General features: G+C 56.7%; 2 protein-coding genes across 4 annotated transcripts in view; both read right to left on the bottom strand.

Annotated features, from left to right (window-relative positions):
- Positions 1-9,595, bottom strand: part of MYO7A (myosin VIIA) — an 80,727-nt gene extending 71,132 nt beyond the window's left edge. Inside the window, exons 1-2 of the mRNA XM_012744995.3 lie at positions 9,278-9,595; positions 7,222-7,285 (exon numbers count right to left, since the gene is read on the bottom strand). Coding sequence (XP_012600449.1) covers positions 7,222-7,239 — 18 coding nt within the window. The 5' untranslated portion in view covers positions 7,240-7,285; positions 9,278-9,595. The remainder of the gene's footprint in view (positions 1-7,221; positions 7,286-9,277) is intronic.
- Positions 9,596-11,420: 1,825 nt separating this feature from the next.
- CAPN5 (calpain 5) overlaps positions 11,421-14,323 on the bottom strand; it is a 53,784-nt gene continuing 50,881 nt past the window's right edge. For all 3 annotated transcript variants that reach the window (XM_012745047.3, XM_076002328.1, XM_076002327.1), the window contains one exon: positions 11,421-13,902. In XM_012745047.3, coding sequence (XP_012600501.1) covers positions 13,720-13,902 — 183 coding nt within the window. In that variant the 3' untranslated portion in view covers positions 11,421-13,719. The remainder of the gene's footprint in view (positions 13,903-14,323) is intronic.

The raw sequence follows: 14,323 nt of genomic DNA, 5'->3' as shown, positions 1-14,323 counted from the left end.
GGTTTCACAGGTGAGGAAGGTGAGCAGGTGTCTTGCCAGAGATGCCCATGGACAAGGAACAGTGTCCAGTTCCTAAACTTGGGTGGCAGTGGGGACACCGCAGGACGTTGGCTGAGGCCCTCTGTGCACCTAGAGGCTCCCTTCTCTGGGCCCCAGCAAATGTGGGAAGCCCCTTCCCTGACCTTGCCCACCTGCCTCGGGTTTCCCAGATCCAGATAGATGCCCCAGGGAGGGGCCACCGGGGCCAAGTTCACGCTGGGGGTCAGGGACCGCACGCACCGTCCTAGGGCTTCTTTTCGTGCACACTCGGGGCTTAGCGACCCTGAGGCCCGCCTGCCCAGCTTCTGACAGGTGGGAAACTGAGGGCCGGGGCGTGGTGCCCTCCCGCTCCCCACCCAGGCCTCACCGGCATGACCGCGTAGGTCTTGAACGCCTGGTTCAGGCTGCGCACCAGCGCCCACTTGCCGGGCTGCTGGGCATGCGCCTCGGCGGGGTCGGCGGGGTCGGCGGGGTCGGCGGGGTCGGCGGGGTCGGCGGGGTCGGCGGGGTCGGCTGGGGGCTCCATGGCGCGGAGGGTCTGGCGGCGACGGCGGCGCGGCGCGGCTCGCGCTCCCTAATTCACCTAATCCCGTGCGCGCCGCCCGCCCGGGAACCCTAAACCGGGCCATCTGCCGCGGGCCCATGGCAACCGCGGCTTAGGTGACGCCCGCGGGCGGGAACGGGGAGGGGGCGCCCGCGCCGCCCGGGCCCCTCCCGTCCTGGCGGGACCCCCGAGCCCCCACTGGTCGGCGATTCCGGCGGCTTCGCTGGGCCCGCAGCCGCGGGGTAAACGTGGGAACCTCACCCTGACTGCAGTTTTGGAGAAAATCAGTATGTTTTCCACAGCAGGAACGCGGGGATGTTACGGGGTAGAACACTCCGGAATTTTTAAGACTGAAGGGGAGGTGCGTGAAAGATCTTTCCGGCTCACCGACCTCCTCTGGGAAGTGAGGGCAGATACAGCTTTTCCTTCTGGAGCAACTTTGGGGGAAGCCGCTGATGAGCCTGTCTCCGGCCCTCCTCACCTGGCAGGTGATGTCCACCCACAGAAGAGGCCGCTGAGGCCTGTTGTGGGGTCCCTGGATTCCCCAGGACAGCCCGGCCCCCCTGACGGCTCAGAGCTCGCCCTGCACTGGACCAAGCTGGGCCCCTGTGTCCTGGCAGTCACACAGCACCAGCCGGGCTCAGGTCCATGCTGGGCTGTGAGCCAGAGGCCACTGTCCTCCATCCCAGGGCCCAGAAGCCCAGGCCCTGGGGCTCTCCTCCCACTCCCTTCCCCCTGCCTCCCCCTGCTTATCTCTGCACTCTTCCCCTCTTCCCTCCTTTTTCTCTCTTCTCTCTTCCAGGCCTCCTGTCTCCATCTTTGGCCCTTGGTGTAGTCTGGAATCCTGGAGCCACCTGTTCCCCCAACAAACGAAAGACAGCAGAAAGTGGCGAGGAAGGGGACGGCGATGCCCCGCACAGAGCTCAGAGCTGCCCAGGCTGGGCCCAGGGCCCCCTTTGACCCAACTCCCTGTCTCCAGCTGTCCCAGCCTTGGGGACCCAGGGCTCTGCCACCCAGCGCAAAGCTGACTGGCTACAGGGATTCCCACACACTTCCTGTGCCCTCTTGGGGACCCTGCTCTCAGGCTGAGAACAAGGGCACCTATCTCTGCCCACCCTCCCAGGGGAGTGCACTGCAACAGGATCCAGACCCTCAGACACAGGACAGTGTGGGCAGTGGGCTTCCAGGCCTTCTTCCATCCGTCCATGTAAGGGGCCTTCTCTGAGCACAGGCTCACACTAAAGCAGAGAGGAGACTGTTAACAAGACCTGTCCTCAGAGCTCCCAGCCTGGTGGGAAGGAAAGACCCACACACAGATAAAGATGGTACCAGCAGAGAAAGCACAGATCCAGCATGGAGAGACAGGGTAGCGTGGCTGCTAAGAGCTCGGACTCTGGAGCCAGACAACTCAGGTTCAATCCCAGCTTGGCCATTCAAGAGCTCAGCTACCTTGGGCCAGTTTCTCAACCTCCATGTGCCTTTGTTTCCCCATCTGTCAGATGACAAGATGACAGTATCTCCATGTGCTTGTGAGGATTTAACAGGCTAAGATGTGCAAGACACACAGATTGGTGCCTGTTAGAGCAGATGCTATACGAGTGTCCTGTTAGCGGTGACAGCTAGGTGTTAGTTTTTTAGGCAGGCAAGAGGGGGAAGGACATTTGTGGAATAGGGAAAAGCAACCAGAATCAGAAGGAAGAGGAAAGATATGATAAAATAGGTCTGGTGGCTGGAGAGCGGCCCCTGGAGAAGACCCTGCAAGGCACAGAGACCCTGGCCCTGCCTGGAGCCAGACCTGCCACTCAGCCCCGCGCACCCACACCCTCCCTGAGCTGGAGGAATAGGTCCTTTCCCCCCAGGTGACTAAGAAAAGAGAGAATCTTGAGAGCAGCAAGAGAGAGGTGACTTGTTACATACATGGAATCCTTACGATGATTATTACCTGATTTCTCATCAGAAGTTAGAGGCCAGAAGGATGATATATTTTAAATGATGGTCGAAAAAACCTGTCAACTAAGGACTCTATGTCTGGCATAACTATCCTTCAAAAATGAAGGTGAAATGAAGCCATTCCCAAATAAACAAAAGCTGAGTGTATTTGTCACTAGTTGACCTGCTCTATAAGAAATGCTAAAAATTTAAGGACATTGAACAATAAAGAAAACAACCCAATTCACATATGGGCATAGGACTTGAATAGATATTTCTCCCAAGAAGATATACAAATGGACAAGAAACACATGGGGAAAAAAAGCTCAACATCACTAATCATTAGAGAAATGTAAATCAAAACTACTGTGAGATAGCACCTCACATCCATTAGGATGGCTGATATAAAAAAAAAACAAACAGAAAATAAGTATTGGCATGGATATGGAGGAATTGGGACCTGATGCATGGCTGCTAGGAATATAAAATAGTGCAGCTACTATGGAAAACAGTGTAGCAGTTCCTCAAAAAATTAAAAATAGAATTATCACATAATCCAGCAATACTACTTCTGGGTATATACTCCAAAAATTGAAAGCAAGGACTAGAAGAGATATTTGTACACCCATGTTAAAAGCAGCATTATCCATAATAGCTAAAACATGGAAGCAACCCAAGTGTCCATCATTGGTGAAATGAATAAACAAAATGTGATTTATATATATATATGTGCAATTAAATATTATTCAGCCTTAAAAAGGAAGGAAATTCTGACATGCTACAACTTGGATGAACATTTTATGTGAGGATGAAGATATTATGCTTTTTCTTGTGTGATTTAGAATAAAAATCCATAAAATAATGATAAATCTATGCTAATGGACATGCAATGTACAAAGATGTAATTTGTGACAATAAAAACATAAAGGGGGAAGAGATGGAGCTACATATAATTTTTAACTACTATTGAAATTAATGGAGCCTTAACTCAAACTGTGTTGTTATAAATTTAAGATGCTAATTGTCAACCTAAGGATAATCATTAAGGAAAAAATACAGAGGTAGAAATGAGAAGGAAATCAAAACAGCACATTAGAAAAAACCAATGAAACACAAAAGAAGACCATGATGAGGAATTGAGGGGGGAAGATATAAACACATAGAAAACAAATAGCAAAATGGCAGAAGTTAAGTCCTTCTTTATCAATAATTACTTTAAGTGTAAATAGATTAAACTCTCCAAATACAAAGGTAGAGATTGGCAGAATGGATAAAAACACATGATCCAACTATATGCTGCCTACAAGCGATCCACTTCAGAGCCAAAGTCCCAAATAGGTTAAAAGTGCAAGGCTCTCGTGCAAATAGTATTTAATGCAAATAGTAACCAAAAGAGAGCCAAGATGTCTATACTATCAGACAAAATAGACTTTAAGTCCAAAATTGTTACACAAGACAAAGGAGGACATTCTATTTCACTAAAAGTGTCAATCCAGCTGTCATCAATAGCCTGCAAATTTATCTTCAAAGCTTCTTCTGCCCACAAATCTGGGCTGGTACACGCAGTCCCTACCCTGGTTGTACCACAGAACCAGAAATTACATCATAGTGAGGTGAAAAAGCCCTCCTTGAGGGCCTTAACAGAGCGAGTCAAATGCATCATAGAGCTCTGGGTTCTTGTTCCCACCCTGGCACCAGCTGGCCTTGCAACCCTGGGCAAGTCCTTCCCCCTGACACCTCCGTCCCTGCAACAGTCTCATGGCCTTCCCTGACCACCCCCTCCCAGGCTGGGCAGAAGCCTCCCCCATTCCCAGGCTCCCTCCCACCCTACCCCTGCATTCTGGCTGTCATGCTTCTAGTCACAGGTGTCCTCCCTGGGTTTCTATGCTGTCTCCCCCACTGGTCAGGGAGTTCCTCCAGGGAGGGGTAGCCACTTTATCTCTGCACCCTTTGTGTCCACCCTGGCCCAGAGAAGGGGCTCAGTGGCGCTTTGCTGGGGGGGGGGTGACAATGTGGCTGCAGCAGCTAGCCTCTGACATTCTAGGAGTCCTCAGGCTCCCCCATCCTGTTCCCAAGACCATCAACACATCCACAGGGTCCCTAGGAAAGCCCACGTGCTATGACTAGCACCCAGCACGAGCAGTCTGACCTCTCCTCCCCCAAGCCTGTGCCTGCCCCTGGTGCCACAGCCCTGCGCCCAGCACAGCAGCCCCTCCCAGGGCCGCGTCTTCCTGCCTGCTGTCCCCCCACTGCACCATCATGGCTCCCTCTCCTGTCTGGACCTACCCCAGCTTATGTTCAATTACTCTATCTGAGCCTCAGTTTCTTAACCTGTGACATGGGCACAAAGGTGCCCACCTCATAGTCTTAGTGCAGTAAACTGAGATCATGTATGAAGTGCCCGCACACAGCAGGACCACCAGGGATGCTACCGCTGATGAATGAGAACCCTTAACAAATAAATAAGCTTTTCTCGTGATTGAAGAGATTTGGGTTCTTAGACCATTTTTATGAAGGTGTGTCCTGTGTCTATATCCTGGGGAGGCTAAGAAAGGCTGGGATGACAGATGGATGGATGGATGGGTGGATCTCTGTCATTGATGTGTCCCACATGGGGACACTCTATACATGCAGAAAGAACCATAATATCTTTTGAGGTCTCCTGAGATGTTTTATCCCAAGTAAAGTGGGGGTGAACAAAGACTGGAGAAATCACACCCACAGGGGCAGGGGCAGTATTATTTTATCAGCACCAGTCCTCGTAGCAGCTGAGCTTCAGTGAGCTCTGGGTCAAGCACTGGGCTAAGCATTTAATATGCATTGACGCTTCATCCTCAGACATCCTATGAGGAAGGCACCGTCATCAGCACTTTGTTACAGATAAGGAAACTGGGCTCAGCAACTTGCCTACAGCCACATAGCTAGTAATGGAGTCAGCATTCGAACCCAGCCCCGGGGACCAAATGATGGTGCCATCACAACGATTCATTCCTTCGGCACAGAGCATCGTCCCTGTGTGCGCTGGTGACCGGGGCTGAGCAGACAGTGGGTGTGGCATGAAGGCTGTCCCTCATGTCCAGGGCTCAGCGGGATGCCCCAGGCAGGCAGGGAAAGAAGCGGCACGTGACCTGGGCTCTGGGGGTCACAGAGCAGGGAAGGCTCCCACAGGAAGGAGGAGGCCATGCTGGGGCATAAGTAGAAGTCGGCCAGGCAAGGAGGGGACTCTGGGCACTCTGCGGGTCTTTCAGGACAAGGAAGGAAGTGGCAGGAGGACAGTAGGAGGAAGGCAGACCAGGGAGGCAGGTGAAGAAGAGGCACTTCCGTGGAGCTCCTCATGGCATTTCACCCTCCTGATAGCAGCCGCGGGAGAAAGATTTTAATCTTTCCTTTACAGACGAGGAAACTGAGGCTCAGGAAGGCTGGGTCATGTGCCCAAGGTCCTTCTGCATGTCAGTAGCAAAGCCCAGGATGGAGCTGGCCAGCTCCCCATAGCTGGGGGCTTTTTTAGGACCAAACAAGTAGCAGACACGTACTTCCTGTTTGCGGGGCAGGCAGACACCTGCGGACACCTGCTCCCACCAGAGGCCACCCACAGGTGCGGTGGGCCAGTGTCCAGAGAGGGCGGGAGGGGAGAGCACATGGGGCGTCTGGCCAGCCGGAGGCCTGCCCCAGAGGGCCCCAAGGGAGGCCACCCCGGAGGGCTCTGGGGGGCTGTGCGTGTGCCCACCTGGGGCCCAGGCCCCGGCACACAGCAAGCACTGTGTGCACATGACTTTCTTTCTCCTGTAGCCCCTGGCCATCTCTGATGGGCCTGTGAAGGCTCTCAGGAGGCCAAGGGGCTCTGGAGGGGATCTCCTCCAGGTCCTGGGACGGAAGACCGTCCTGATCCTGCCCTGAAGCCTGCCTTCCCACACGCACACACGCTGGTCCCGTGTGGCCTCCGGGCTGCAAGGCGAGCCGGCTCCATTGGCCCCTGGCGACCCTGGAGGATGGGAAGCTGCTGGCCTCGGCCCACAGCACACAGCCCTGCAAGCCCCAGGGCCCGTGCCAGCCCCACCTGGCTCACGGCCCACATTCCTGGCTCCTGCTCTGGAGCCCAGGAGCTCATTAGAGCCTCGGGCTGGTCACGGGGAAGGGCTGAGGGTCAGAGGCCGTTGTGGCCCTGGGTAGGAAGAGGGGCTGGAGGACTCAGCTGGGACAGCACCCCTGCTTCTTCCCATAAAACTTGAGGTGGTACAGGGGGGTGTATTGTCACCCCTCACTCACTGCTCCCCAAGGCCCTCAGCATAAGTCACTCTCAGGGCACTTCCTGACCTGGCTTTGGGAGCACTGCCAGTCTCCTCACCCCCATCCCCACGGACCTCCCCACATTTGGGCCTTTGCACATGCTGTTCCACTGCCTGGAATGCCTGCAATTCAGAGACATGTGTAAATCAGTCATGTCTACCCAGTAGGGTGAGTCCGAGAGAGAAGGAAGGCCCAGCAAGCACATCAGAGGGTCCGGACCAGGCCTGGAGGGTCAGGGAAAGTTTCACAGCTGGCTTTGGAAACCAAGTAGCAAGTTTCTAGGAGCAAGACTGGGGAGGGTGTTCCACGGGTAAGCATGCGGCTGGGGGAATACGGGACGGGGCAGGATGAGCTCCCCAGCGAGGTTACTCCTGGCTCTGAGAGTGTAGGGAGAAGAGGGCCGGTGGGGTGTGGGGTCTCACCTGCTGAAGAATCACCATGGTCCTGAGCCAGACGCTCCCACTGCCTGCCTGGCCAGACACAGCTCTGCAGGGAGAGAGACCATGTCATGCTCTGGGAGGCCAGCCCTGGCAGCCTTGAGCCTGGCGAGGGTCACCTGGGCTCCTCCCAAAGCCCCAGCCCCTCCTCCCCAGAGGGAACCCTCCCTGGCTTCCCTCCCTCTGGCCACAGCCCAGCCCCCATGACCTGAGCCTCAGCCACGGTAACCGGCTCCATTGCCCAGAGCCGCTGAGCTCTTCTCCTGGCCACTATCATTCAGAGATTCCCAAAGAGCTCCTAGAAAGTAGCAAGTCTAGCCTCACCCTGGACACACAGGCAAAGGGGCTCAGAGAGGGACCGAGACTTGCCCAAGGTTACACAACAGGGCAGGGCAAATTTAGGACTAGGACTTAGTCGCTGGCCTCCCACTCCTCTCAGGAGTATGGATGACAAGGGCAGCCTGGCCCAAGGGAAAGGTCATGGGCTGGGCATGACCCACTCAGGGCCCACCCTGAAACCCTCCTAGAGCACCTGTTGTCCTTGGGGGGGGCATAAGCACCCCAGCCTGGCTTTGGAGGCCCAGCACAGTCTGGCCCCCACTGATAACTCAGTGTTTTCTCTCCCTATGTTCTTCCTTTCCTACCCTTGCATTTGGACCATCCTTAGTGATTCACTGTTCCTGAAATATTCCAGCTCTTTCTGTAACTCCTGGCCTTTGCATACACTGGCCCTTCTACCTGGAATCTTGATTAGTAAATTCCCACTTATGGCCCATGGCTCAGTTCAGATGGTACCTCCTCCAGGAAGCCTTCCCTGCCCACCCCCAAGCTGCCAACAGCCTGTTTCTCTTTATCCCATCCTGACTATACACATAATGTTGTCTGGGACAGGGTCTGTCCCCACCTCTGCCCCCAAAGTTGGGGAGTTGATCCAGGACAGGGCATGGCAGGGGGACCAGGTCTGAGCCGTCACTTGTCTGCAGCCTCCCCCAGCACAGGGCGAGGCTCAGAGATGGGCTCAGGAAGGACTCATGGAACTGAGTGTGGCTTTCGAAGTCATCCCCGGCCCACAGGCCCTGGCATGAGGCCCCTCTGGCTCCTAACGTGTCCCCCAGGATGGGCATCAATTTTTCACAAGGGTCCATTCAGAGGCGCTGGGTCATTTGATCCTCTGCCCATGACACTGCCTGACACCCGAGCCCTAACCTCTGCCCTGGAGCTCTGGGACGCAGCAGACACACTGTCCTTCCCAAGACCTGCACCCACCTGGGTGCCTGGCCAGGAAATGGAGTCAGCAAAGGCCAGCAAGCTGCTGCCATGGGCGCTGCGTCTGAAGACAGTGCCTGGTCCCTGGTGGCCGCGCCCTATGCCAGCATGAACCACGAGCGCCAGGGCAGAGCCCACGCCTCCATTAAAGGTTGGGGGATCCAGAGGAGGAGGAGGGTTTTTACATTAGGAAAAACTATGAGATATACATCTTATTTCAAAACAATGAGAACTAGACCGTGTTTAAGCTCATTTCTTTTCAAACTGACAACAGGGAACACACACTGTGTGGACATTTCTGTGACCATGCTTGGTACTACCTCGCCCCCACAGCAACCCTGGCTGGCGAGTCTCTGTGCTCCCATTTCTCAGGTGGGAAATTTGAGGCACAGAGGAGGGAAGTGACTTATCCAAATGGAGAGATAAAGTGTGTCAGAGAGAAAGCAAAGGAGACAGAGACAAGGACAGAGGTCTCTCTGCTGCCCCAGCAGGTCTGCTCCTCTGGCCCCAGGACGCCCCCACCCACAGCCCCAGCTCAGAGACGATTTGATGGACGCCACACCCCTGGGCGCTTCCCTTCTCCGGGGTACAAGCCTTCATCTTCTCGAGCTCAGGACAGTGCCATTCAATGGCTGCTGTGGCTGAGCCCTCAAGGGCAGCAGGAAGCCCAGGTCCAAGAGCCAGTGGCTGTGGGGGCAGAGGCTTTGGAGGCTCTGGAGGTTCCACATCCAACGAACCCTCTCCTAATGCCCAAGACAGTGGCAACCATTCTTACCTGGGTCCCAGCTGCCCACTCTCAGTGACCCACCAGCCTGGGTACAGCGTCCACCTGCACAGAGGACTCCGGAAGCTGGGGTCATGGGCCCAGGACCTTCTGCAAACACGTTTCCCTCTTCTTGCTCCAAGGCTCACTCTGGGTCTCTGGGTCTTTCTGTTTCTGGCTGCCTCCCTGGACACTGTCTCTCCCTTTCTTCCTGCCCAGGGCAGCTGTCCAGCCGGCACTGCCACCCTCCCCTCCTCACTCCAGAGCCTTCTCCCAGGAGGCGGAGCCGGAGGGGGCCTCCAAGGTCTGGGTGCGGTGACATCAGCGTGGGGGGCGGGCTGAGCTGGGGCTGGGACTGACATCCAGAGGCTGCCCAGGGCTCTGTGCGAGGCTGGCAGGCCGACGGGGAGGCAGAGCGCTGGGCTCTCTCTCTGGCTGTGCTGCTGACCGCGTGGGACCTGGGCTGGGGCTGTCCTGGCCTGCAGTACCGCCTGTCAATCGCAGTACCTGGCCTGCTGTCTCAGCACCTGGGCAGGGAGCGTGCCCGATCCTGACCTGGTCACTGATGTGCTGAGGCCTCAGCCCCTGCCTGCCCTCCTCCGCCGGCTCCTCCTCCCTTCCAGGGCTGGGACTCTGAGAGGGCAAGGCCAGGCCCCACGGCAGGAGGCAGAGTGCTGAGCAGGCCCCGTGTTCTGGCGCCTTCTCCCCTCGCTGAGCACACGCCCCCTGCTCCATTCCCACTTGTGAGGGCTCCCGCAGCTGTGTCCCTCATCAGTCCAACACCTGTGTCCCTCATCAGTTCAACACCGCCGCCCACAGGATGCGTGTTATTCTATCACCTCCCAGAAACTTCGCCAAACCAGCTGGCTAGGAACAACCCGCACGTAACAGGGACCCGTCCAATCCAAACTGAAATCTCTGATTTAAAAGGGGGGTGTGCTGGACAAGCACAGAGCACACAAAATCCTCCTTGTTAGTGCTGGTGAAGACAGCGACCTCGAGCCCTCCCTGCTGAGACCTGGCACTTCCTCCTTCCCCTCCGCCTGCACCGCACCTGGCAGCCGCCCACCAGCTCACCTCTCCGGGGGGGGGGGTCCCAGCTGGCACAGGGAGGGCTCTCTGGGGTCCCCGGCCCTGTACCTGGGGTGCGTCTGCAGGGAAGCTGCCCAGAAGGGTGTGGGGTGGGGCACCAATGGCCCGACAGCGCCACCTGCCGGGCACAGGTGCCACTGCCCCGCTGCTCCCGCGGGACCAAGGAGAAGAGGGGACAAGCGCCATTGGCAACAGGCAGCCTCTGCGGGAACCTGCTGCTCCTCAATGCCTTCTCCTTGAGCCTCCCAGGTGGCATCAGCCTGACACAGGTTGGAAAAGTGGGACCCAGAGAGGAGCATAAGGGTGCCTGAGGCTCAGGGCTGGCAGTGGGGACAGAGTGCAGGTTAGCTGTAGGGGTGGAGGACAGGCTGGCCTCCAAGTGCCCTGGATCACAGCTACGGGGCACTCAACACCTCCGTGGACCAGGCACTACGCCAAGCAGGTCACGTGACTGGTACTGCCCACAATCCCATGAGAAAACTCAGGCACCCCGGTTTACTTTGTCCTCACACTGAAATCACGCCCCTGTCCCCCAAGTCCAATCTATCATTGGGTTCTGTCCCCCCTGCCTTCAGAATCCATCCCAACCCTGGTTCTCCCCACTGCCACCCCTTCTTCTTGGCCGAGCTGCTGCATCCGCTCTCAACAGCCCCCACCAGCCCACCTCCCAGCAGTCATGGCGGCCTCCGCCTTGTCGGCGGGACCAGGACATAGGTCCCCTTTGGCCCAGCAGGGTGGCAGAGCTCCGGCAAGTCCCACACTGCGTAGCGTTTGTCACCATCAGTGCTTGTGTGCTCTCCCTACTAGTGTGTAGACTGTCCCAGAGCGGGGACTGTCTGGTTCCCACGCCCCGGTGCCTGGGCTGGGGCTCAGCACCCAGCCAGCCCCTGGGTCGCTGAAGGAAGGAAGGAAGGGCCGACGCCAAGATCCCAGCTTGCAGGCCCACCAGGCACACAGCAGCGTCCTCACCCGCGTCCCTCTGACCAGGGGACAGCCACCCGGGCTGGGCAGTGTTCCCTCCATTGTCCCTTCCCCCAGAGGGACACACAGACACAGGAAAGTCTTTCTGGAATAGTGGTAACATTTATTCTGAGCACAGGACAGGCCTCCTCTCCTCTGACCCCATGGTGGGCTCCGAGAGGCAGGAAGCCCAGGTCTGGGTGTGTGGGCTGAGGCCTCACCCTTTGACAAATGGGGACCCCAAGGTCCCCATGGGTGCGTGAGGCGAACAAAGCAACTCTCCTCCCCATCCGCCCTGCACCCTAACCTGCTGGGGACCAGAGAGGCCTGCACAGCCAGGAGCCAGCCTGGCCCACCTCCGCGGGCAGGAAGCAGGGGCAGGGCAGCTGAAGCGGCTGGCGGGAGTGGGAGACACTGCCTGGCCCCAGGCTGAGGCCCACACAGGCCTGACACTTGGCCCTGGTCCGCTCCTGTATCCGGGGGGACATGGCCGAGCAAAGACCCAGGAGTCAGTGCTGGAGCCCACACTGGCTGCCCCAGCACTCACCTCTCCAGCCCATCGCAGGAGCGTCACTTGAAAGACATGGAGACGTGGGGATTACATGAACGTGCGTGTAGTGTGCGCGCATACAGATACACGTAGAGAAAGGGGGGTTGTTCTGCCCTTATTCAGCACTTGGTAGTAAGAGTGCTGACAATGAGAATCATTGGTCCCACTCTATAGAAGGGGGAAATCGAGGCACAGGAGGTTTAGTGACTTGCTCCTGGTCACTCGCAGAGTGCCGGTCCCAGGCTCAGGGTCTCGAGGGGAGGTCCTGGTATCCGAGAAAGAGTCCTCTTGTCCTCTTTATCTTCTAGTTCCTGGCCCTTCACGGGTCCCAGGGCCAGGGCCCAGGAGCAGAGCCAGCCACGGGGGAGGAGGCAAAGTCAGAGAAGCCTGAACCTCCAGCCAGGACACTGGGCCAGATGGCGGGCTTGTTCAAAAAGTCAGGTTCCCAAAAGGAATTCCCAGCGAGGCCACAGGAATTGCCGTGGTTGAACCAATTGTTATGCCTGGTCTGGAAGCCCAAGAAGGGCACACAAGAGATCCCAGGTGGGTCATGGCACCAACACACAACAAGAACATGGCTGTGCCAACCTGCAAGACATTCAAGTTCAAAACACCCTCTTCTTCATCCACTGCAGACCTCCTCGGAGAGGACACCATCTCCCATGTCCCTCCCCAAGTGGAATCAAAATGAAATCAGAGAACTCACAAAACTGGAGTTCAAGAAGAAAAAATGAGGTTCAGCCTTCAAATTTTCCTTTAAAAGCCCCTACTTAAAATCGAGGCTTTTGAAACTGCAAGGATATAAAACATTAAAGACTACAAGGAACGTTTTGGTCCAGGCAGCAAGAAGAGCGCTGTGGCCTCCATAGCTGCATTTTGGGAGTGGTGGTGGGGGACCCTCTGGTCAGGTGACAAAGCCACCATCTCCTGCCAAGCCCAATGGATGGCTGACCCCAGTGGGCCTGGCACCATCTACCCCAGAGTCCCTTCTCCCAGGAAAAGCAGTTGGGGGCCTGGGAGGACCTGGAGTCCCCATGGCCCCCCACCGACAGTCCCCTGGCCCACCAGCCCAGGCTCGCATCCGCAGTGGAGGCAGGAAGATGCGCCTTCCTCACCCCCATGGCCACCACCTCTCTGGGAACCTGAAGCCAGGGGCTGGAATGAGATCAGAGCCTGGAATGAGCGGGAAGCCGCAGCTCCTGGGGCGCCCGCCTCTGAGAGGCCCAAGGCAGAGGCCGGGGAGTGCCCTGCTTCACTCGGAGCCTCAAGGGTGTCATTAATTCATTTGGCAAATCTCTGTTGAATGACTAAATGGATGGGTTGGTGGACAGGATTAGAGAACGAACAAACATTTCCTGAACATTTGCCCAATTCCAAGCTGAGCAGGAACCCAGCAGGAGCCAGGAGCTCTTTCAAGGTGGCAGAAAACCAGGTGTAGGTGACAGGAAAAGTGAGTTCTGGGAGAGGTGGGCACAGGACACAAGGGACAAGAATAGGGCTTGGGGACATGGCAGTTTGTGTGTAAACAAGTGACATCTTCTTGGCACCCCTTGGCAGACAGCAGGGCCTTGGGAAAATGTTTTCAACGGAGACAGTCCCTTAGCGGTGGTGACAATTGGGGTGGCAGGGCTATTTCAAGTCAGACAAGAAAATGCCCCCATAAGAAGGGAATGCTTTGGAGCCTTCAGGACACTGAAGCTCAGAGAGGGGCAGAGACCTCCCAAGGTCACACAGCAAGTCAGTGGAAGAGTGGGAAAAGGACCCCAGTGTCCTGGCTCTCAGGCTAGTCCCAGGCTGGTGGGGACATGCAGATGGTGGTGAGAACTGTCAGGGCCAGGCAGGCGGGCAGGTGTCAGACGGCCATGAGGGAGGCACTGCTGAGGACGCGCACAGCCACGGTGCCCGGAAGGTCGCTGGGCTGCCGTCTACTGCGGTCCCGGAGGTGCAGGGTGTGCAGGGCCTGGAGGTCGTCTGGGTCAGCCTTCAGGTGCACCTGGCCCAGGAACTCGTCCTTCAGGACTCGGTGGTTCCAGATCTGGGAGGAGACAGAGGACCGTGGGAGGGGCTGGCTCCAAGGCCAGGAAATAGGCCCATGGTGGGTGCCGGTGGTGGTAGCACGGGCAGCCTTGAACCTGCTTCCCGCAGGCAAGCCTAGCTGAGGAGAAGGAGTCCGGACTGTCTGCCTCTCTGTGAACCATGGATAAGGTCATGCCCCTCCCCGAGCCTCAGGCTCACCATCTGTCAAAGCTCCTTCCATGTTCATAGTTAAATCTGTTATGATTAGCTCTGCTGTTGACCTTGGGTGAACTTGGGCAAGTGATACGCCCCCTGCCCTAGTTTCCCCATCTTTAATCTGAGGGTTGGACCAATTGCCCCTAGGGGTCCTTCCAGTCCTGATATCTGTGGGTCTGTGATCTGATGCAGTGGGACCCAGTGTTAAGGAACTCAGAAAAGCT

Source organism: Microcebus murinus, chromosome 4 (genome assembly GCF_040939455.1).
Source record: "Microcebus murinus isolate Inina chromosome 4, M.murinus_Inina_mat1.0, whole genome shotgun sequence".
Lineage (NCBI taxonomy): Eukaryota > Metazoa > Chordata > Mammalia > Primates > Cheirogaleidae > Microcebus > Microcebus murinus.
This window is presented reverse-complemented; position numbering and strand designations above follow the sequence as displayed.